Source organism: Aquila chrysaetos, chromosome 12 (genome assembly GCF_900496995.4).
Source record: "Aquila chrysaetos chrysaetos chromosome 12, bAquChr1.4, whole genome shotgun sequence".
In the NCBI taxonomy this organism is placed as follows: Eukaryota; Metazoa; Chordata; class Aves; order Accipitriformes; family Accipitridae; genus Aquila; species Aquila chrysaetos.
In genome coordinates, this window is record NC_044015.1 from 32,281,021 (window position 1) to 32,304,043 (window position 23,023).

At 40.3% G+C, this 23,023-nt stretch overlaps 1 protein-coding gene and 1 long non-coding RNA gene across 7 annotated transcripts; one reads left to right on the plus strand and one right to left on the minus strand.

The window, feature by feature from the left end:
• Positions 1 to 709: 709 nt before the first annotated feature.
• LOC115349433 (riboflavin-binding protein) lies at positions 710 to 22,886 on the minus strand. 5 transcript variants are annotated; one of them, XM_041128004.1, is made up of 10 exons: positions 22,440 to 22,886; positions 21,851 to 21,932; positions 20,472 to 20,623; positions 19,424 to 19,569; positions 13,608 to 13,640; positions 12,637 to 12,794; positions 11,816 to 11,915; positions 10,538 to 10,666; positions 5,134 to 5,245; positions 710 to 1,068 (listed from the first exon to the last, which is right to left on the minus strand). In XM_041128004.1, exons 6-10 carry the CDS (start codon positions 12,773 to 12,775, stop codon positions 832 to 834), a joined length of 717 nt encoding a protein of 238 aa, XP_040983938.1. In that variant the 5' UTR covers positions 12,776 to 12,794; positions 13,608 to 13,640; positions 19,424 to 19,569; positions 20,472 to 20,623; positions 21,851 to 21,932; positions 22,440 to 22,886; the 3' UTR covers positions 710 to 831. The 5 variants fall into 5 exon arrangements, with proteins under 5 accessions (XP_040983938.1, XP_040983939.1, XP_029889596.1 ...); XM_041128005.1 differs by lacking the exon at positions 19,424 to 19,569; XM_030033736.2 differs by lacking the exons at positions 20,472 to 20,623; positions 21,851 to 21,932; positions 22,440 to 22,886 and having other exon boundaries at positions 19,424 to 19,831.
• Positions 5,498 to 20,506, plus strand: LOC121233719. Of its 2 annotated transcripts, XR_005933735.1 has the most exons (5): positions 5,498 to 6,414; positions 14,109 to 16,650; positions 18,316 to 18,387; positions 19,829 to 19,963; positions 20,426 to 20,506. It is a non-coding gene; the product is annotated as an uncharacterized LOC121233719 (long non-coding RNA). The 2 variants fall into 2 exon arrangements; XR_005933734.1 differs by lacking the exon at positions 19,829 to 19,963.
• Positions 22,887 to 23,023: the final 137 nt, after the last annotated feature.

Genomic DNA, 23,023 nt, shown 5'->3' on the forward strand with positions numbered 1-23,023 from the left:
TTCATTCATCTTTACCTGATGAGTCCCTCTGGGACTGGTACAGATTTTAGTTTTACTTTGACTGTAACAGTGATGCTGGGAAGAAGAATTACTGATGGGAGAAACCTGACTGGGGCCCTCACTGACACCTCTGTTTGTCAGAGATCATTCTGTTTGGAATCATTCAGTGGGATTAATTGCACTCAAAATTACGCTTCAAATTCATATTGTAGGAGACTTTTGTACTGCTGTTGTTTAAGGTAAAAGCCCAGTGCAGCAGACCGTGCATACTGTATACTGGGAATATATGGATCCAGGGATTTATCTAGTACACCACAATCCCCTGTTTTGCAAGAATGTTTCTGAGTTACAAAATAAATACATTTTCAGTGGTCAGTAGCCAGGCTCACTGACCTATTTCTGCCTGCAGCATTTCTTCTTTGTCTGAGCAGAGCTAGGCACACAGGAACTCATAACAGGAGTGCTGTGTGCCTATGCTAATGAAGGGTTTGGGTTGAAGATTTGGTGCATTACTGGCATAGCCTTCCAGAGGTCTGTAGTTCTCACTGTTCCACCTTAAGTCAGCAGGAGCTGCCTGTGCCTCTCTTTGAAAGTCAACCCCTAGATGTTACCTTCAGGCTTCTAGCTGTTCAGTTCAAGTCACAGGATTACACCTGTGCTAACCTGTCTGGGAGCTTTGTGATGCAGATGCAAAAACATCAGAGAAAGATTAATATAACCAGCCATTGATTTATTATGTTCCAGGAAGTAAGGCATAAAGCAGGCTGGCGTGATGCCCCGAGCCCAGCCTCCACGATGACTTCTCTTGTCCTGACATACATCCACCAGCATTTATCTTGTCTGTTCCCCTTCCTCTCCCCTTAGTTTCTCAAACTTCAAGAGTTTCTTTTGGCAGGCATGTTCCTCGCTGCTGCTGATGCTGGAGCTTTCCTCTGAGCTTTCGGAGAGGAGATACTTGATTGCCATCATGTCCTTTTTGTTCATTTGCAAGCAGAGGCAGGAGGATTCGCTCACCTTAAATGACTCCCCCCACATATTCTGGCACATGTCAGTCCCATTTGCATACATCTGTGTGTCAAATAAGAAATGCATCAATTACATTTAAAAAGAATTGAGTTAAAATCAGTCTGTATCAAATTGATAAACATTTATCAATTCTTAAAAATTGGTACTAGATTATAAAAAAGCAGTCTGGAGTTATTCACTGTCTTTCTGTGTGCCATGCTTCATCACTTCTGAGATATCTTAAAATGTTATCCAGTCCCACAACTGGCAAAAGAGATTTGCCTGTTGTGAGAGCAAGTGATTATACAAAGCGCAAAGTGATCAACAGCCAGCTCTTTGTTTCCACCCTGGGGCCAACAGCCCAGCTAGGTTTCTGGGTCTGACAGACCAAAGCTGTGTGTGAGAGGATGTATAACTTGTAGCATGTCAGGACACTCTGACATGTCTCGGCATCTGAGTAGTGCCGAAAGTGCCACGCAGTGCTTCGAGTATGGGAATCTTTGTGTCTACAGGCTGGAGACAGACAGCCCAGGGAAGTCACAGCTCCATGGGATCTCATTGTGCCTGCTGCAATGTACATCATGACCGGGCAGGACCTCACAGACAAAGAGAAGGGACATAGAAACTGCTTGAAGAAAGTAAATTTTCTTCAAGCTTCCAAAGTGCTGTGTGCAGCGGTGCAACAGCCTTTCTGGCTCAAGAAACTGTAAACTGCAGCCTCTTGTACTCTCTCCAAGTAAATCTGTCCTGTTCTTGCTACTACATTGTTTTGTAAGGCCTGTGTCATAGGACCTGTACAACCATACAACAAAGATATTTCTTGTTTGCTAAGCTCATGTTGTGACAACCTTCTGTCCGCCCAGCTTGAGTTTGCCTAAAGAGTATTAGCTTAGGACTTATCATGTTCAGCCAGAAAGTAGGCAGGATATACACTTTATCTTGCCTGGATTTCTCCCATGTGTTTGTGGTTGAAATTCAATCTTCTCTGATTCTGTAAAGGAAGCTTTAGGTTTACCCCCAGAAGCAAAGCTAAGAATGAAGTTGGGGGTGGGAGTGATGGCAGGAGTAGAAGCCTTGGGAATTAAGGTGTGGGAGTGTTAATGACTGAAACAGTGGGCCACGCAGCAGGACTGCTGGGTTCCATTGCTGACTGATTCACCTTGACCATGTCACCAGCATCTCTCTAAAAGAAGCCATTTTTAATCTGTAATAGTACAAGTAGTCCTTGCACATGATGCTGATTCTTTAATCCTACAGTGTTTTTCTCAGTGCTGTAATTTCTGGATGGTGTGCTGGTTTACCGTTATCGCCAGCTCATATAAAGATCTGACACTGCAAATCTCGGAGAAGGTGCCCTGTCTTTGTGGCTGGGAGATTTCTGCATGGAAGCTGCTCTGTGTGCAAAAAATGAATGATTACAGATTTAAGCCTATTATGTGGAAGTGGGACTGGGCATCTGTTGTCCTGCAGCTTCTTCTGATCCAGCTATTTTCCACAAGATGTTCTTCTTATGAGATGTCTCCCTGCCTCCCCACATGCAAAAACTATGTTGACCTGTACTGTGCAGGAAGGCAAATGAGAAGAAATCATAACCATCACTTTTGCCTTAGAAATCTATCCTTTGTGAATAATAAAGAGTCCATTCCAAACAGTCCCAAAGACTCTGTAGTCTGTAAAATAGCTTTTCAGTTCACACCATCTCTAGCCAGGGCTCACTCCACGGATGCTGCAGTTGCTGGAAGAGGAGTGTGGAGGTTGGCTAGTGCACTGGGAGCAATGTAGGGTCAGAAATTGAAAGGTTGCTGCATCTAGTTCTCTCCTTGTGTTCTCAGGGCAGGCAGATCGTAGCTGTTTCTTTCCCACTATTTCTGCATTTTAAGCAGCACTAGACATTTTCTTCCAGCTCCTGTACAGTTCCTGGATTCCTATCGGCTTTTAGTTAACCATTCCAGAAAGTATTCAAAGCTGTCACGTGGGTTTTCGTAGGTCTGTATGCAAGAGACATGGCTACATCCTGTTCTTGTGTCCCACACATTCTGTAACATGTATTCATGGTCTTCTACTTGCTAAATTGGTAATTTTACTTTTACCTTCCTCCTAACTCTGCTTAAAGATCAGAGTGTTGCCAGAATGCTGCAGCAAATAAACAGTGCTCACAGCCCATTTACCAAACATGTCCCTAAATTACTGCAAAGGATTCTGATTCTTCAGCTTCTTGGAAAATGTTCCAGTCTGTGCATTAACATTGCTTGGGGAGCACTCAGCTGGGAGAACAATGACAAAATGTGCCTCATTTTAGCCAGGCTAAAACTGGCTATGATCCATTGTGCATTCTTAATATTCAGCATTTGTTTCATATTCAGTGTTTGTTCCAAATAGTCCTTTCAACCACTTGCATATGTCAAATGTAGGGCTGCTGATTGCTCCTCTGTATGAGCTGAGGGCATCAAAAGAAAGTAAGCATCTGTCCACAGTGCTTTGACATTGGAGAACCCTTTGTGCTTCTGGGTAACAGTAACTTTCTTTTCCATGAGTTGAGTCCAAACCGAGCGAGTCTAATGTTTGTATATCATGTAATTTTCATATGGGAAATGTGTTTTTTTAATTTCTCTGAAGAAACTTCATCTTTATTCTTACTTACCATGCAAGCCTATTTTTGGTGAAAAACACGGGCAGTTTAGGGTGTGGTTCCATTTAGTTTAGGAATAGCTGCGCCTGGTTTCAAGTGATAAGACCTCTGGATTTGCTGCATGTTTTTCCCTGCAGATGGTATATTTTCTTTAAGAAATAAGTACAAGGGAATTCAAGGTTAAAAACTCCTATCTCTGGACCAGGGACAGTTTGAACAGGGACTGGAGATTATTTACGGAGATTATCATTTCATTTTTCACTTCATCTGGAACTACTGATGATTTAGCACATCTGGGAAACTAAGCTGTAAGTTTCCGCAGCCCATTTGTTTTTTTGGCCACCTTCCTGAGCCTGCTGATTAGTGTCACTTTTGCAAGGCAGACAGCAATCCTGCACTAACTGGACTGTGACTTCCACTTATATCAGTTGCTGAACTGACTTCTGGAAGTACATGCACTTGAATTGAGTTCAAAACAATGAATCTGAGATCTCTGCAAGCCTTACTGCCAGTCTCTAAGCACTACACTTAAATTTCGTTTACTTCTGTGATTTGGACAGTTTTCATGGACTCAGTGAAGTTCAACTATTAAAAATACTCAAATAAGTGTAGCAGTTTTGAGCTGTATTGTATTGCCCTGATGCTAAACTTACTTGAGTCACTAGAAAAAATCCTACCTTACTCTTGAAAGGTCTGCAGATCAGGTACTAGGCAACCTTGCTCCTGTAAGTCTTGTCAGTTCTCATTTTATACACTTTTGCTCATAAAATTAGTTATCCCAACCATTAAACCTTCTCAGAGAGATGGGATGAGCTCTCAGAAAGCTTGTCAGTGCTGCTCTTGAACCATCAGAGTTACAGAGAACAAAGTTAGCTCTGCCTAGCCATTGGCAGACACAATGGAGAGCACGCTTCAGAGATATGATAGGTCTGTGGAGAGCAAAAGGGAGACAAATAGAATGTCAGGACTGAGAGATTTGGAGGATGGAGGACTTGAACAGAACGAGGTAAAATAGAGAAAAGGGCAAAGATGCCTAACAGGAAAGAAAACCTTAAAACTTCCTTCGTGATTTGGGAACTTATGTCCCACTTTAAAAAGACAGAGGTGTGTAAAGCCCCACATTATGTAAGGAACCTTATAAAATGCATCTCAGTGTCTCTGTTGTATGAACAAATTTCATTTATCTTTTACTTTCTAAACCCCACTGTGGTTAAAATATCAGTGCTGCTTGAACTTTTACTTTTGTAAAAGTAAACTTTTACTTTTGTTTCGCAAGTGGTATGAATAGTGATTAATTAAATGTATATATACTTAGAGTAAGTGATCTACATAAATATAAATGTTTTAAAATTTATATACTTAAAAAGTGTGATGTAGGTATGGCTTGAAATGACTGAAGTAAAAATAATTCAGCTATTGCATTTTACACCCATATATTCGGGAAAAAAAAAGAACTCTTAATGCCATTTTTTCTGCTCCAGTTGATCAGGTTTTCTTACCTCACTGTATGGAATACATTTATTCTTACAGCGGTTTTCTCCACTTTCATCCCATTCCCAGTCTGTCAGCCAGTTATGAACACATATGGAATCATCTTTGCAGGCTTCATACCTTCATGGAGATTAGTGTGGAAGATACAGTTATTTCTCTCACTTTTTTTTCAGTGGACTCAGATTCAACTCAAAAAGTCTGCATGGGCTATGCTAGTAACGTGGTATGGTTGCACAGTGCAGCTTAGCAACAGATCTTCAAGAAATGTGCACATTATCTTAGCCTGACATGTACATAAGCTCTGAGCTGGCCAGGAAGACCTAAATCCCAATGAAAACTGAACAGTTCACCCACTATGTTTTATACTCACAGACTTAAGTAAAGGGCTCATGTTCTGAGGAGCAACGCTCATTCATGCAGTGTTTTCTGCTTGGTTATGTTTGCTGATGTTACTGAGTGGAGGAAATACTGTGTGGGAGGCAGTTTCATGAATACTGATGTTCAATATTGTGACAGAGCACAGGTACGCTGAGAGTGAACTGTCAGTTGAAGGAGATGTGGGGAAAGTTTGTATTTATGAATTAATATGGGAAAAGAATAATGGTATTTCCTGGGCAGGGGGTTGCTATGAGGAATATGCACTGAAATAAGGAAAATCCACAAACAACAAAATCATATAAACTAATAGGCTGTCAGCCTCAGAATGATGTTTTCAAAGAAGTTAAACTTGAAGTGAAGGAGGAAGGATAAGAGTCTTGCAGGGTATAGGTCTAAAATTTTAAATTTTAAGTTATTTTAAACTTGTAAGTGGTAATGTAAAAAAAAGCCTATAAATGGCCTGGAATGAGTACAGTATGCAACTGGCTGGTCTATGTGATGAGAGATCTCATGACTTACCATTATCCTGCATAATTTCCTTCCTTCTACTTCTTTTTATGTTCTACTTTCTGGCTTTTACCTTTCTTAAGGATCACTTTCTGCAAATCAGTTAACATGTACTTAAACTTAGTCTCAATGGCTTCAGGCGGACTATTCACACCAGTAACTGAGAGTGCCAAACCCATGAGGCACAGCTTTCAAAAAGTTAGCGTCGTTCAGCATGGTATTTATAATTAATGCCTTTGGATATATTTTCTATTTGTCATTTTTACTCTTCAGAGTCATGGTTCCAAAACTATTTTGATATCACGAGGGCTGCAGACTTACATTTTTAAATGAAATATGAGGTTGTCATGTGGTCACAGAACTACAAGAACTAGACACTGCAGTACATTTGCACATGCAGAAAGGTAAGAACATGCACATCCGCAGAACCTTCACATAGGTTTTCTGGGCTTTTTGGTGGGAGAAAAAAGCAGTAACAGATGGAGGGTAACCAGGGCCTGAACTAAACAGGTCTAGGGCAGGAGACATGTATTCTCAAATGTGTTCATCCATGAATCTGCTGTCAGAGGTGGGGGCTCTGCTGAAAATATAGGCTGCATTTTGATAAATTAATATAAAGTGACACTAATAGGCAGATCCTACCAGTTTGTGCCATGTCTGGATTTGGGACTAGGTACTATAAGAATAATTGGTTTGTTGTTTGTTAGCTGCTGCGTGTACCCTGACTGAGAAAGCCACACAGAAGTAACTCCCCAGTGACAGCTGTTTCTCTAATGCTAGTCCCTTTGCCTGCTTGAAGGCACACCAGTTAGGAGCATCAATGCAAACTTTTTGTTATCACTATCTATGAGCTCTCCACATACCAGCATCGGATTCAACAATTAGCCCTCGATTCTTCAAGCCATGTAGGCATGTCCTTTACTTTATGCATGCACTTAAATTTATTGCTTTCTAGCAAAGTCAACCAATACCTGCTGTGAGCTGCCTAATACTAGCACTTCCACTTAAAGCAGTTGTGCCCTTCCCACAGTCTCCTTTTTTGGTTTCCTTTATTATTTGGCTAAGTATTTTTCAGCCTGATGGGTTCCCAGACCAGGGTTGCTTCACAGCCTCTCAGACAGTGCCGCTGACATATGGGTGGGGACAGGGTAGGGGAAAGAATGAGCAGCCCCTGGGGCTGAGGAGAGAGCAGAACTGCTTCTTTTGAAATTAGTGTCACCTTCAGTTATACTTTTCAAATTATGAATATGTATTTCAGAATTTTACTGAACTGGGGCATTCATGCTATGCATCTGGTTTCCTCAGGAATTTGACTTAAATATGTTTATTAAAGTATTTATATTTTTATTCACTATTATCTATTGAATTGTCAGATGAAATGTTTCCTAATTATGATTATTGCCTGACTCTGTGGTTTGTTATATAAGCAGGTAGCAAGGCATAACTCTATTGTTACAAATTTTTCTTTATCCCAATGGAAGTAATTATGAAGCTAAGTTTATGAAAAATCATGACTTATGGAAAGTCTGATTTCTGCTGTCCAGAAACCCATAAGTGGTTTCTTCAAACATTAATTAAAACCTGTGAGAAACATAAGCAAATACTTAAAAGATCCTCCCTGAACATACTAGCTCCCTATGCACAATGGGGAGGATATTTTTATTTTAAAGCTTCACCCCCTCCCCCTTTTTTATAAGTAGCTGTTTCTCTTTTAAAGGGCACAGGGTCCTTTTACAGGTGGATCAGAAAATGGCTTGTACATCGGGCTCTTTCAAAAGCAATAGTTTTGGGACTAGTGGGAGCAAGGAAACCTAAGACAATAGGAAGAAAAGGAAGGCCCCAAGCTAGGCAGATTAATTTCTTTTAAATGAAGTCACTGCTCATTCAGAATCCTCTGCACATTTCTGGCCACAAAAAGACATACAGTATGCAGCAGGCACACTCACGGCATGTAGAGAAAGTAGGTCACATCACTAGCAGTGTTACAGCATGCTAAAGGGACTCCAGTGAATAGAACATGAAAAAATGTTACTTTAAATCACCAGAAAGAGTGGGAATTCTGTCCAGGCTCTTTTCTAGCCTCAGGCCTTAAGCAGTGTGAGGGAATGGGTTTGACATTGGCATTAGGCAGGCACACAGACTAGCATGCATGGTAATGGGTCATCATTACATTTTTGATTCAGGCCAGGCATCTATGATGCCAACAGGGGCAATAGATCATTGTTCAGTATTTGTTTAGCGTAGAGCCTACTCTCTGCCAGAAGACTCTATACTGGAAAAGGGTCAGTTTTTCCTGTGCAGCAGCTCTCAATCACACACCTCCATACTTTCCAACAACAAAAGTTAAAAATGCTATCTACCTGGAGGTTCTGGCAATACCCAGGGGACACTGAGAGTTTTGCTATGTAATACTGACCCACCATATGTACTTTGGTATAAATCTGACATATACTGAGGCTGGTTTAAACCAGTTCATAGATGCAAACTAAACTTACAGGGTATATTTTCCTTCATCTTTACACATTCACTGGATATAGCAGTTTGGTGATGACTTTGTGTCCTACTTATTTTGGGATACTTTTGTTTTAGATGTTGGTATTCTTTCACTTTGCCTGTTAGATCTATTCTAAAGCTCACTGGCAACTCCAATGCTTTAATATCCAAATGTTTTCAAATTTTGTTAATATTTGCTTCTGAGCTTTGAGATTCTGAGCACTGAGGCAAATTCAAGGTCTCAGTCTTCATCTTGAAGGAGGTCAATAATCTGGATTCAGTTTAGAAGATTACCAAAAATTTAGGAACGAAGACTGTGCATAACAAATCTGTTCCTGAGGCACATGGAGTTTCCTAACACAGAAATAAAATTCATCACTAGAGGAAACTCCAGGGAAGCTAAGAAATACATCAGCCCTTCTCACTATCTTCCATTACAAATCCAAGCTACGCTTCTTGTTTCCTTCTCTGGCACAAAGCAATGGAGACATATTTAAAGACAAATCCTACCAAAATACTGTACTGCATACATGACTTTGCTCTTGGAGAGAAGATGAGAATGAAAATGGATCCATGTGTCAATAACATTCAAGTTGTATAACCACTAGGGAAAGCACTGTACAGAGCAGCGCAGGAGAACCTGACCATGTGCTACTGTGTGTTCTGTATTTTCCGTGCTTCCAAGAAAAGCTCTTTTATAACATTTTTACAAGTACTAAAACAGTCTTCTGTGATTTTCAGAGCAGCCTAAGGGATTCAGACATTCACAGTTCATTACTTTCAAGGGATGCTAGCAGTTATAATCCCATAGTGTGAACACAGCCTGTGCTGTTTGTATTATGCTTCACACCAGTTTAACCATACGGACAAGTTACTGTAGTTACTAGGCACAACATTAATATGGTACTGACTGAGATTTATATGTCATGTGATGACATTATTTAAGGTTCAACATCTCAAAACAGGGAGGGAGGGAAGGAGGGAGGGAGAAATATATGCTGGATATGGACCACTGAAAAAATCTCAGTACACCACCTGGATACAATGCTCCTACGCCAAGACTAAGGACAGACAGTTGTCCCACTACATGTCTTGCACTCAAAAAATAATGTGATTCCTTGATGCTATATTGTGGGAAACAAAATTAAATGCTATTATGCTTGCTCGTTGCTATTAAAATTTTTAGCATTATTTGGCTGCAAGTTTCTCTGAGATTCAGGCTTTTAGAAGTGATTTTAGAGAGAAGGATGATGGAAGCGAAGAGAAAACGCCAAGGGTGAAAAATTAAGGAATTAAGCTAATTTGTTATATGAATTAATTGAAAACATACAGGAAGTGGCTGCTTTCATGATTCTGTAGTGCATTCTTCACTGTGAGGGTGGTGAGGCACTGGAACAGGTTGCCCAGAGAGGCTGTGGATGCCCCATTCCTGGAAGTGTTCAAGGCCAGGGTGGATGGGGCTTTGAGCAACCTGGTCTAGTGGAAGGTATCCCTGCCCATGGCAGGGGGTTGGAACTAGATGATCTTTAAGGCCCCTTCCGACTCAAACCATTCTATGATTTTATACATATATAAGAAATGTATCATATCATGATCAAGTATTTAGATTTAAAATGCTAACTGCACAAATGCTAACTCACAGGTATGGACTTTTCTAAGGGCGGGCAGGCCCTCACTGCTGTTAGTGCCTGTCAACGTGGTGAGAGCTCCTCCACTGTGTCAGGCAGTTCTGGTGCCACTGCACTGCATCCTTACGGAGTCACTAAACTCTGCCAGAGTTTAGTGACTCCATCCTGCATTCAGCCTGTATCATTATTTTGAGGGTAGTAGCTTAGCAGAGGAACAAGTAGAGATGGCAAACAAGAAATGAAGAGGCAGAACAAGAGAAAATGCATAAAGGTGGTGCAACACCATCGAATTTCAGTGCCACTTGATTGGGAGATCTGTGGTTCATCCACCCATGCTCCTTGACGCCCTAGTAACACAGGCATATTAAAGCTAAATAAAAATACTTTGATAAAAAGCTGAACCTACCAGTCATCACAAAAGCTTTGACACAGTGGAACAGACCGAATAGCAGCAGTGTCATTGGGATGGATCCAGCGAGCAGCATGCGGTGAACACCGGTAAAAGCACTCAATTTTCTTTGTGAAATCTTCACAGCTGTGGTGGGTGAGAAAAGCCACAAATAAGCCTGTTTCTTAGTATCAAGGCTATAGCCTCAGTTTTCTAGGCCTGCTTTGAAGTGGATGCAATACTACAGATTAGGAGAAAAACATAGAAAAGCATCCTTTCACCCTGTTAGTGTCTAGGTTCCAAATTCATTCCTTTGGCATTGTGTACAGACTCTGACCGTGCAATTACCATAGCCAGCTAAAGAGTGCACAAATGTTTCCATGCATATTTCAGCCCTATTTGTGTAAGCTTTCTGTAAACTTTTGAGGCCTTGAGTTTTCCTGGCAAGAACGATTCCAGGCAATAATAAAATGTAGTTTAAAACTATAGTACAAAACTTCTTCTGTCTTGTAGCCTCATGGTTTCACTAATCTTTAGATTTTCCCACAGCCCAGCTGAAGTTACTTAAAAACGCATACTGTTGCTGCTCTTCTGGGAGTGGCAGGCAATAGCTGTTACTTTTGCACATCTGTTTTTGCTTAATTGTTTTGTACTTTCATTCTTTTATTTCTATAACTTGCCATGTTTCACAGCTCTAACATCTAATGAGATACTAAAAATCGTAATTATGAAGACATTCTTCATGGTTACAAAACCCACAGGGCTACAAGAATTTTTTATTCTAAATACTCAGAAGTTTCATTTCTGGACTCTTGTGAATTTTGTTTGTGAGATTTAATAATCTAGTTGACCTGCTTTCTAAACAAAGGAAGAAGCCTGGTCTGTATTGACTAGGGGTCACACTCACTGGTATGTAATGGTTGCTTTGGAGAGCTACAGAGATGTGGTGTGGTTGTTACCTACTGGGTTTATGACTGCTTTGCATTGCTAGACCTGGTTCTATACTGAAAGCAAACCTGAAAAAACGTAACCCTTTCTTGATAAAATGGCATAAATCCTTCTGCACAAATAATATATACTTAGGGATTCATGGGCTTTTGTGAGAGGAGAAAAAGAAGAGTCAGATGTTGGTCAGGTATAGAGAAAAGATGATGGGAACCAGGCTGGGTGGCATAATCTGTAGGGCAACCTCGGGACTGTCCATCAGCAACTCCAGGGGGAGTTACCATTAGCTGTGTGGCTGCTACAGCACAGATCTATTGAACCAGGACACAGACAACATCAAAGCTGACTTACGATTTACTGAGCTGCCCACATCTGTTCCAGTAGCTGTTGTTTACTTTAATTACTGGGGAATGAGCCAATTGCTCTGTGAAGTCTACATAGCAACAGGAAGCTGTTAGGAATGAAACAGAGATCTTGCAATAAGGATTTTCTTTAATACTGTATTTGGAAGACTCAAAATGTAAGATGAATCTGTTTGGTTCATAACATGATAAAGTCTCTCAGTACTAAGCAGAAGATGTACTCAGGATGTAACATTTTTGGTTTTGGAAGTAGCAGTGTAAATGCTAACTGAGGTGGACGGGCATCAACAGTGCTTTGTCAAGGTTTGCCCAGAGAGCCCCAAGAATTTTACTGGTGTTCTGCCAGATGTTATATCCTGAGGGATACTAACTTTGAAAGCTACCAAACATAAGAAGAGAGTTGAAGAAATGTAATAAATACTATACTTTGCTCACTATAGAATTTTGATTTCAACCTTTCCTATTTGGTGTCTGCTACAATTAATTAATTTTTATACTTAATCACAATAAACCAAATTCATCTTTGCTGTAAACTTTTTTAAGCAGATGGAGCTACAAGAAAAGTAAACTTCATCAGAATTTTTAAAAGAAAATAAATGAAGTAAATGAGAGTTTTGCAGTTGCCTTTGTTAAGAACTGGAATCTTACTCTTGGTTTGCGTGCAGCAAAATGCCAATGAAGGAAGCTTTTCAAATGCAACATATACTGCATCTTATATATTTTTGAGAAATTAAGGGAACTGCCAAAACAATTAGTGTGTACAAAGCTGTACTTCTAGACTATATTTGGCAAAAATTAAACCACTCTTACATTTAGAGTACAGAGTGCATTCATGCATATTTGGCTCACGACTTGGCTTCAGTTTGTGGGTGTCCCCTTCCAGACATCCGTACTTTTGGCAGATAGATGACGTTATGACAGCAAAGAGGGTGACAACAAACCTCAGCATTGTTGTTCGATTCTTTTTTCTGTATGGAGAGAAGTCTTTATTTATATCGTTTATTTCTAGGAGAAGCCATAACATTAAGAAGAAGGACTGCTTTAAAAAAGCTAAATATATAACCAAATAAAATATGCTCAGCAAAGATCCACACATAAATATTAGGACACATATTCTCCCTTTCTCCTTGCTTATATCTGAACACTTATACTTCTGCTACATATTTTTGAGGTTCAATGGCAAGTGATAAAAGCCATCAATAGTTCAGGCTATTTATGAAAACATGTTATAATTTTCAGTATTTAAGAAAATTATTTTAAATTTCTTACAGCAACCTGAATTTATCTTTGAACCCTTCCAAGAGACATTCCTCTGCTTCACTAGATTTGAAGAAAAGATTGATTAGTTCTAAAACTTGCAGAGTTGTTTTGTACACTTGGAAATTACACATTTAATACAGCTGCAAGTGAGCTAGTACTTGTCAGCACCTGAGCTGGATAAATTACATTGATAACTTGCCTTTGTTGAGGCTATGCTAATTTATACTTCAGAATCTGATCCATTATTTTCTGCCTCTTTTGTAGAGTTTGGTCAAAAATGCAAGATAAAAACATTTTGTCTGTGCCACTAAAATTTCTCTAAAGACAGACTACATACTGGTGAGCTATATAGATAAATCTAGAACCTGTTACATAAACCAATACATAATTCTTTACACACGTTATTAATTTAACCCTTCATTCTTTAGTTAAATATTCCCATTACCTTTTTGGAATAATTTTGCCTGAATAAGGATTGCAGCTCCTCTATGTACCTAGGCTTTTCAGATATAGTATCTTACCTCTTTTGCTGTCCTTCTGGGTGATACTTCTCCCTGGAACAGGAACACAGTAAATTGCTTTTCTCATTTTCCACTTTATATACACACCATCTGGCATCAGTGCTCCAGAATTTGTTTGCCCTGGAAGAGTTCCTTGACCCTTTGGAATGCTAACATAGATTTATCTCAAAAGCAGATGCAATGACCAGCACATAATGCCCTTTTATTGCTTGCAAACGTTGACTTGATAAAGAGGAAAGTACAAGCATAGGTTAGAATTAGAAAAACAACAGCTCTCCTGTATACCAAATACAACTAACCCCCCCTGCCTGATTTTTCAATGATTCCTTGTATTATTAATTATTAGATTAATTTCTACAACAGTTTCATGGGGTTCTTATCACAGATTACGACTTCACTGAATTAGACACATTAAAAACGCTTCATATTTCAGCCTGACTGTCTTAATTTTGACTATAGATATGATGGGTTGCCTTGTCTTACACAGTAATTTTATTGCAGCCCCTGGAAGAGAATCCACATCTCCCGATTCTCAGGTCTTTGCTCTTTCTTCACAAGATCCCTTTAAAACCTGCTGCTGTTTGCTCTGTTTGCTCTACCTGCCTCATATGTACTCTTCAACCAGTGTCACAAGCAGTACAAGAAACTGTTGCTTGTAGCATTGATAGTGATTCTTGATTGGATTTCATTGTGAGATCTGCTTCCTGCAAAGAGGATTCTGCATCTGAACATAAACCATCGCATAAGGTAGACATGGTGATTACAAATAGTTGCACTTACTGTCATAGATCAAATCTTGTTGATTACTGTAAAGAGCAGCACCACTCAGTACCTTGCAATTACTTAGATGCATAAGGAAAGTAGCATCTGTTGTTTTTGTGTTTAAAACAGAACACTGGTTTGTCAGATAATACTCTGGGGCCATTATTTACAAACCTTTTTTGCTTGAAAAAACAAACATTGGCACAATGAAAGTGTGGTATGAATCTCATTGAGCAAACTCACTGAGCATGATAATAAAACAATCTCTATAAGCTGTAAGCACCGATTCCTATCCTAGCTCTAGTAAGTGCCTCAAGGCAAAAGATTGCTGGCCTAAAAAGAGCCATTTCCAGATCAGTGGAAACTGAGCGATTTTTATGTTCCAGAATGAATTTAATTAAGACAAGTTTAAAGAATGAATTTAATTAAGGCAAGTTTAAAAAGGCATAAAGTAACTATAGGAGAAACTGAAGTAAATGTAACGGCTTACTACCCACGCCTTCACCTCATGTGGCTTGATCCAGTGTTGGCTGAAATTCAGGGAGCTCCTTGCTGATTTGTAATGTAAAGGATTCGTGCATACTGCTCAGCACTTGGGTCTGTGTATTCATACAAAATAAAGACCACTGTATAATATGAACACTCACTTTCAACATTGTGATGAGTGGATGGGCTAGCCAGCCTGGTAAAAAGCACAGAAATAGTACATGCTCTGTGCCTTACTGCTCAGTTTGCATAAAATATATGCACACTTGTAAAGGTGTAAGCATGCCAGGAGGTTTCTTGTAATGCCTCTGTTCATTGAATTGACATACAAATTATATTAAGCTATAGGAAACTGGGATCTCTTTCAGGCTTTGAGTATGAGCCAAATGGGATCACTTGCTGGGAGATGAGGCACAGTTTCTAACAGCAGGCAGGAAAATTGTCATATGTTTGTGATTTCTCAGACTTGGCTTTGGTTAGCAATACATGTAAGCAGGCTCAGGCTAAGGAGCTTTTAGAGATCTCAGCTATACTTCTTCATCACCTGAGAAGTGAATCTTGACTCTTTTTTCTTAAAGTATTCTCTGGCTAGTTATTTTTGTGATGTCTTATACTGAGACATTCGTTAAAGGAAGTTTCTTACCCCTTCCCATGCTTGAATAGGTCACTTCTCTTTATTTGTTAAAACTGAACTTATTTTCAAGTACTCCGTGATGTTCTTGTACTTTTAAGACTCCTACTGCCATTTAATTTTAACTTTAATATCAGTGCCCTATTCTATTAATCTTTTCAAGAGCTACAGTTAAAACACGCATGTTGTTAAGAGAGAGTTAAAGCATGCGTGATGTTAAGATATCGCCGCAGACAGCAATTCAGGCACCACAACGTTAAATTATTATTATTATCATCTGATGATCTAATTGATAGTGGCCTATGATACTAGTAAAAGTATGCATCTATTCCAAAACCACAAACACTGCTATACTAGGTTTCAAGAGCCATCTACCTGAGCAACTTCCTTCTGGCAAGAGCCATCAGCAGAAAATCAGGGGAAAAAATGTTAAAAAAATAAAGCTAGTTGCTCACTTCCCAGCTTCTGGCAATCAGTTTAGTAACTATGTCAACTGACGTCTCCTAATTCAACATACTGATTCCTTTTTTGTGAGTCAGATCTCTTTAATGACTGAAGTAAGCTTTTACGGTTTTATATTCTTGGTTACTCTGCAAAGCCAATGTGGTTAAGGGAAAAAATGTTTGCACTTCCAACCAGTGACAATTGCCAGATCCATTTCCCTTCTTGGCATACTGAAAGTGTAACAACAGCGTGACCGGAGGGAGACAGAGTTTCAGGAGCGTAAATTAGAGCATTTGGCCTGTTACAGCTTTATTATAGATGGCAATGGGTGCTAATGCAATTAATGTTTGTTCCTCACATCTCAGTGTGAGCCTCCAAGCTCAGAAGTTGGAATTGTTTTTCTCGTTAACTGTGACAAGAAATGTAATTAGGAGCACAGGTTGTTATCTAATTTAGTGTCATTCCTGAAGCTCCTTTGCAGAACTGCATTTAAAGTTGCAACAAGGGCACACTATTTGATGAGCAGTTAAGTATATATTCTTGACTTTCACTATGTTAGACTTCAGAACCAAGAGTTCATATTCACAAGTCTCTCTGCTGAACGTATCATGTCACCAGTCAAGCTGAATGCCAGGGGTGACACTCCAGATGGACTCAGTCTGGCACTCCTGACTATGGAAAAAAAAAATGAGGTCAAATCTTAACTCCACTGAATTTAAGGTGTGATTTGTTTCTGTTCACTTTGGTGGGGCTGGGATTTCTCCTTTTATTTTGTCTGTGTAAGGAATACATCATGGCACGAAGTAAGGCTTACTTGCTTTATTTGAGTACACAGACGTTGCTGAGCTAGTTCTCCAACAGGGCACAGGAATGACAAAAGCACCAGTAATTTTATATAACCAAGAGAGTGAGTCAGTGGGAAAAAAAAAAGCAGATATTTTAATGAATAGTAGGTTTAAAAAGCAATCACAGCCCAAACAACAAAATTATCATTGTAAAAATGTTATTTTAAGCCCCATGTTAAGTTTTTCAAAATTAAAGGGGACAAAAACCTACTTATTTTAGCTTATTACTGAGTTGAAAGCACCTCTTGAAAGCATAACTGAATGCTCTTCCTTTGCCCTAGTCTTTCATTTGCCTTTCACATTCTGCTAGTCTGTTACTGTGAGGTTCCTTGAACCACTAACAATTATTGTTATTTTTTTCTACAAAGAATGGGCTTTGGTTTGGATAGCTACTGACTGTGTGGTGTGATATGGGCTCTCACAAGTGACAAAGAAAATCTGGGCCCAGCTTGACCTATACTCCAGAATTAACCAACTGCAATCTTGTTTCTAATTTAGACTATTAACATTTGATTGAATTTCCTACAATCACTTATGAATGATTAATTTCTTCTTAGGGGAGTATGAATACTTTTTAAAAAAATTTATTTACACTTTTATTATGTGTATTTATGATGTATGTATTTGTATAGAGGCAATGCCTAGATGTCCCTGTGTAAAGTTGTGATGTAGTGTTTTAAAGTACTTGGTGCCAATACTGGATTACGGATGGCCATGTCCCACAGCCTCCTTTTCTGCCCTGATCCTGTACTGCCCCTTTTCCTCCGCTGTGCTGGCACAGCCCAGATGGGGTTGTGCACCCAACCAGATGGGGGAACTGATCCAGCAAAAAGAAATCCAGGACTTCCCCCTGCCTCCAGTGTTTCTAGCCAAATCAATTTCCCCATTCAGTTTATAGCACAGCTGTAGAAGAGTTGTGTTGCTGTGAGGAAAAGGGTGGTGTATCACAATGAGAGAGACAAATAGGGGAGGGTAGGACTGGCAGTACTTTAAGTCAGAACTGGCAACCTCTAAGCCCCATTGTGTTAGCATTCTGGGTTTTTTTTAATTGTTATGTTGAACACCTTGCAATAAAAATTAAGGGCCGACAGGTCTATAGAGGAAACAAATAATGCAAGCACAAGGTAACAGTGAGATCATACTGGTCAACATATTAAAAGGCAGTGACTGGAAACCACCAGATTAATCACTGCTGAGCTTTTCCTGTTAGTATCACAGCAGGGATGAATTTTAAGGAGGACACAGTTGAGGTCCATGTAGTGTCTCTGCAGACATCTCTGAGGAATGACTCCCATACATGTCATATTAGTTCTAGATAGCTTGACTCAATGCCCTGTGATGAATCTGTGGTTAGAAAATTGACCACAACACTCATGCAAAAGGTATGTTTTCCCCACTACCTTTCTTTACATTGTGTCCTCTCTCTCTCTGCATCCCTCAAATGGCTCCCCTCTCTGTTGTATCAGTCAAAAACTGTTTTCACGTCCAACTCCCTTCTCAGTTTATCTAAGCCCTTTCTGTCTGTTCTCTTTCAATACAGACCCATTAAGTCTCTTGAAGTGTCCCGATGACAGCCTCCACTGCACACCTGTTGGATTTCCATGGCTTTCATGTATGTGTCATCTTATATTTGGGAGGCATTTCCACAAGTAACAGTAGAACTATGTGTAATCCTCTCCCCAGCCCTCCTTAAAACTCATCTTTGGGTGCTCAAAGAGAGGGTGACAACAGTTAGGATCTGATGCTGTTCCTGCTGGCCAGCATCTCTCCATTCCCCATCTGCTTCCCTTTCTGGACCTTTCAGAAATACACACAAATATACATATTTATATGCATATGTAATTTGTACTCTGTTAACACCTAGGGGTAAGAGCTCAACTGTAGCAACTGCTGTACAATCAAGTCCAGGCTGACAGTGAAAGCAGCATATTCACTGGTCTCTTTTTAAAGCTATAATGTGTTTGATGAGCTTTTGTTGCTTAGAAGTGCTGTTAACTATTGCAGTAAGCTCTCCCTAACCTCACAGACATACTTTTAACTCCTGATATATATTTGCATATTTACATCTTCTACTTCCTTGTCAGACATAAATATATCTGGAACAAGGTTACAGCAGTGCAAAGCTGTCACTCTGACATACTGCATCACTGCAAACAAGGATGTATGTCCTTCATGGTATATAAAGAAGGAAAATAACAATTGGAAAGCAAATCATATCCAGTTAGGACTGGACTTTTGTTATATATAGATCTAGTAATTGCCATCCTGGACCAGGTTGTCAGTTGGTTTACTTCATTATTCTGTCCCTGAGACTGACTAATAGTAGTAGTTTCTAGTGAAGATGCACTGGAATAATATACTGTATAATATACTTTTATGGAATAACCTGCCTGTAAGAAATTTCTTCCTAATCCTCTTTAATTCAATGATTAGCTTGTGCCTTGAAACATGAGGGTTTACATCCTTCCTGTAAAAAGTTCTCATGTAACTATGAGTATTTTTATCAATTATGCAAATGTCTAATGCAGAACTTCTCAAATAGCAGACCTCACCAGATTCAGATCATGAGTAAATATTGCCTAGATTGTGTCAAGGTCCCAGACTTACTAAATCTCCTGCATTATTTTGGAAAATCCTATATTTCTTACCATTTCCCTGGAGCTTAGGGGTGGTGGTGGGGAGCTGTACTCTGTGGCTGCAGTTCTCAGCTATGCAGGGAGCATGTGTTGCTTGGATAGCCTCGCAGAGCGGGGATTGGTCTTTTGCTTTTTGCTGAACAAAAGGATGCATGATTCTATAAAGAGTAATTGATTAGTCTTAGTCAAAGCATTTCCTAGCAAATCTTGCTCTTCCCGCAGTTCATGTAACTACTTTTTTACCCTTATTTTTTATTTTGCTCATAACTGGTATTCTTTAGTTGTATCAAGCTGGGGGTTTTTGTGAATCTTTAAAAAAGAATGCTGTCACAGAGGTGAAGTTAGGGAAATAGCTAGGAGTCATGGTGATGACGTGCAACCTGTATAATTACTTGTCATTAATGACATTCTATGCAGGTATAGTACAACATCCCAAAGTACCGTGCCATCTTCCGGGCTGACTGCATATTGCCAATTGCCAAACATTAGTATTCCAGTGTAAAGACCAAAACTTCTCTGTGAATACCATTAGAACTGGGTCACTAACAGAATGTGAGTGACAGCTTAACATGCAAAACAACTAAAGCCATTTCCTCTGTCTCATACAGAGCAGAAATACTGAGAGTGAAGATTATGTGTATATTGTGAGCAGAATGACAAATGACAAGCCTTAGCAATATACTTGTTTGGTGGCATTAGTGATGCAGTTCTGCCGTGGAAACAGTGAAAATAGGTGATCAGCTGGGTTTTGTGCGGCATCAGTTTTCCTAAATGTTCAAACTTAATAGGAATTCAAATGATTAAGTTAAGTATTTCATTTTGTAGAGGAAATTCTCTTGCTCAGCAGCATCCTAATAACTTCTACTATTTAGCATTTTCTATTCTGTTTGGAATAAAGAGGTTTTAACCTCACAGCTTCAAGCTGTGTACCTCTATTCCAGCTCCAGGAATTATTGCTGTAGCTGTGTGCTCAGCAGTCATAAAAATGCTGCGGATGGATTTATGTCATTTCAGAAAACATTATTGAATAAGCTGGGCTAGACTCTGTGTTCTGCCTTACCAAAGTCCCTTTAAACCAGCTAGAGAAGAATGGAAGAGAACTATTCCTGGATAGCATCGTTCCAACTACCTTCTGAACCAGAAGGGCATGCTGAGACCTTCTTTATATGGCGAAAATGGAAGGTGGAAGCCAGGGAAAGGAAGTATCTGGAACTGCAAAGAGAAACAGAATTAACTGAGTACTAGCTGCGTTATCAGTAAGTGAGCTACAGAGGCTCTCTCTGCTTTTGCTCCATGTCAGTCAGTCTGGGTAACATAAGAATCAGCCCCTTTATAAGCCTTTATTAATTACTCTTCTATCTTTTTTGGATGTGACAGAATATTTCTGGAAACAAACACTGTGATTGTAGGCACATCACACCACGCTCTGTCTCATTCATCTGTACCCCTTTTACCTGCCAAGCCTCTCATGATTCGTTCACTTTTATTTAAAGTTGGAAAAAAAACCAAGTTCAGAAAACTAGCTCATATGGAAAAGAAAAATCAGGTCACTCAGATTGGTCTGCAGATTCAGGTCATATTCAGTGATGAGTTTAAATGGAAAAAACATGGGAGAATCAGTAAAATGAGGAACATTTTTCCTATTCGTTCAACATGAAACCTCACTGTTCTTTTGTTTCAAAAATATTGGAAAGATATCTTGAGTCCAAAATACTAAACAGGGATTAAACAGAGAAGGAAATAATCCAGAAGCAAACCAGAAGCAAACCAAATGCAATCTTTTCACAAGTAAAATGTCCTGTTAACCCCCAAATGGCTTTTTGATTCAGAGTGATCAAAAAGATTTTTAAATTGTTTTGCATAAAATACTGAACCAGAAGGCAATTATTTGCAATTCTATCTAAAGCTAACAATTAAGACTTGGTTTTAATATGTTTCAAAGGCAGGTAGTGTTATTCAAATTCTCATTGTGACTTTTCTTCCCGTATTCATGAATTCTTTTTTGGCACATGTAGTGAACAGGTGTAAGCCAGTGCAAGGTGGCCCACAGGCCATAACCAACAAATAACTAATTGGCATCTATGTTGCAACAGGGCAAAGATCCAGCCAAATTATGATGAGGCACTGTGCCATCCTAATAGACTCACATTATCACGGATGCCAAGATTCCATACATTTGCATTATTTACATTTAGTTAGGGCAGGATTCCCAGCTGGGAAATTCCACATGGTTGTCCATCTCTATCATACACCATTATGATGGAAAAAAATCTCTGTGACTAATCCAGCATCCTGAAATAGTTTTCAGCAAGAATTTAAATATTCTTAATAATGAGTTAAAAATGCTCCCACCCATCTACCTTAATAAATCGTTTGAAAGTGTATTTTTGTTGTCTTTCTTTGTACAAAACAAATAAAAAATTTATAAAATCAGATTACCTGATTGAAGATGTATAATAAGCCTTTTCAGCTTGGTAAAAAGGGAGAAGGAATTGTTTTTTCTGCAGCAGTAACAAGGTTCCTGTTTATGTAATAGTGAAAAAAAGGGACAACTTTGAAGTTGCTTTTGTGAAAAATGAATCCCGAAACTGGTAACTTATACCCTCAGGAAATAATTTGCAAAGACAAAAATGTTGAGAGGGTGTGAATTGTTGAGATGAAACACAAGATGATGATATATGCTGTGATTACTCCTTGAGGTAATGAATCTCTGCTGGTTTGTCTTTTCTACTGAGACAGGGAACTACATCTTAATCTGCTTCCTGATGCCATCCCACTCTCCATGAAAAAGTGGGCTGTAGCACTTGATGGTACAGCTGGTAAACGTCTTCCTGCACCTCAGTGCTCCTGCAGAGGGCCGGGGGCTGCCCAGAGAGGCTCCAGTCACCCCAGCGCTGCTGGGGGCTGGGGCTTGATTCCCACCATATCACACTGGAGGAGTCGGCGGGCCTCTTGGAACAAAGAAATGTGGCGTTTTCCCAAATGCTACCTGCTACTGGTGACACCACAGGAAAGGTCCTGCGCTCACCTTACATTTCCAGGGGCAGTTAAGAGTTTACTGACACGGAAGCCGGTTGCTGCTGGACACCTGAGCTGATCCCGGATGATGACGATGGGGGCAGAAACACTGCCCCCCCCCCCCCCCCCCCCCGGGACACTACTGCATTGTGCATCCTCAGTCTACACCTCTGAGCCTCCTTTTGCGACCGCAACGAGGCAGCCCTGTCCCTCCTCTCCTGGCAGGGAAGCAGAGCATCTGGAGCCCGGAGGCGTCACTTGCCCGGGCAGCCCTACCGGGAGCCAGGCTGCCGGACTGCTGTGGTCCCCCCGCGGTGTATTCCTCCCTTCTACGTGTGTTCCCATCGGCAGCGGTGCAGGGAGCCGCGCAGGGCTGGCGGGGGCAGCGTGCGGGGCCCCGCTGCCCGTCGGCGAGACCGCCATTCCCTCAGCGGCGCCAGCTACCTTCCCAAGCTGCCCCGCGCCCTTTCCCGCCTCGCACCTCCCGCCCGCCCCTCGTGACAAGTCTCGCGCGTTCCCCTCCTTCCCTCCTCCCCGCCAAGTCTCGCGCCTCTTCCCCGCCGCGACGCCGGTGCTCTCGCGATAGGCAGCGGG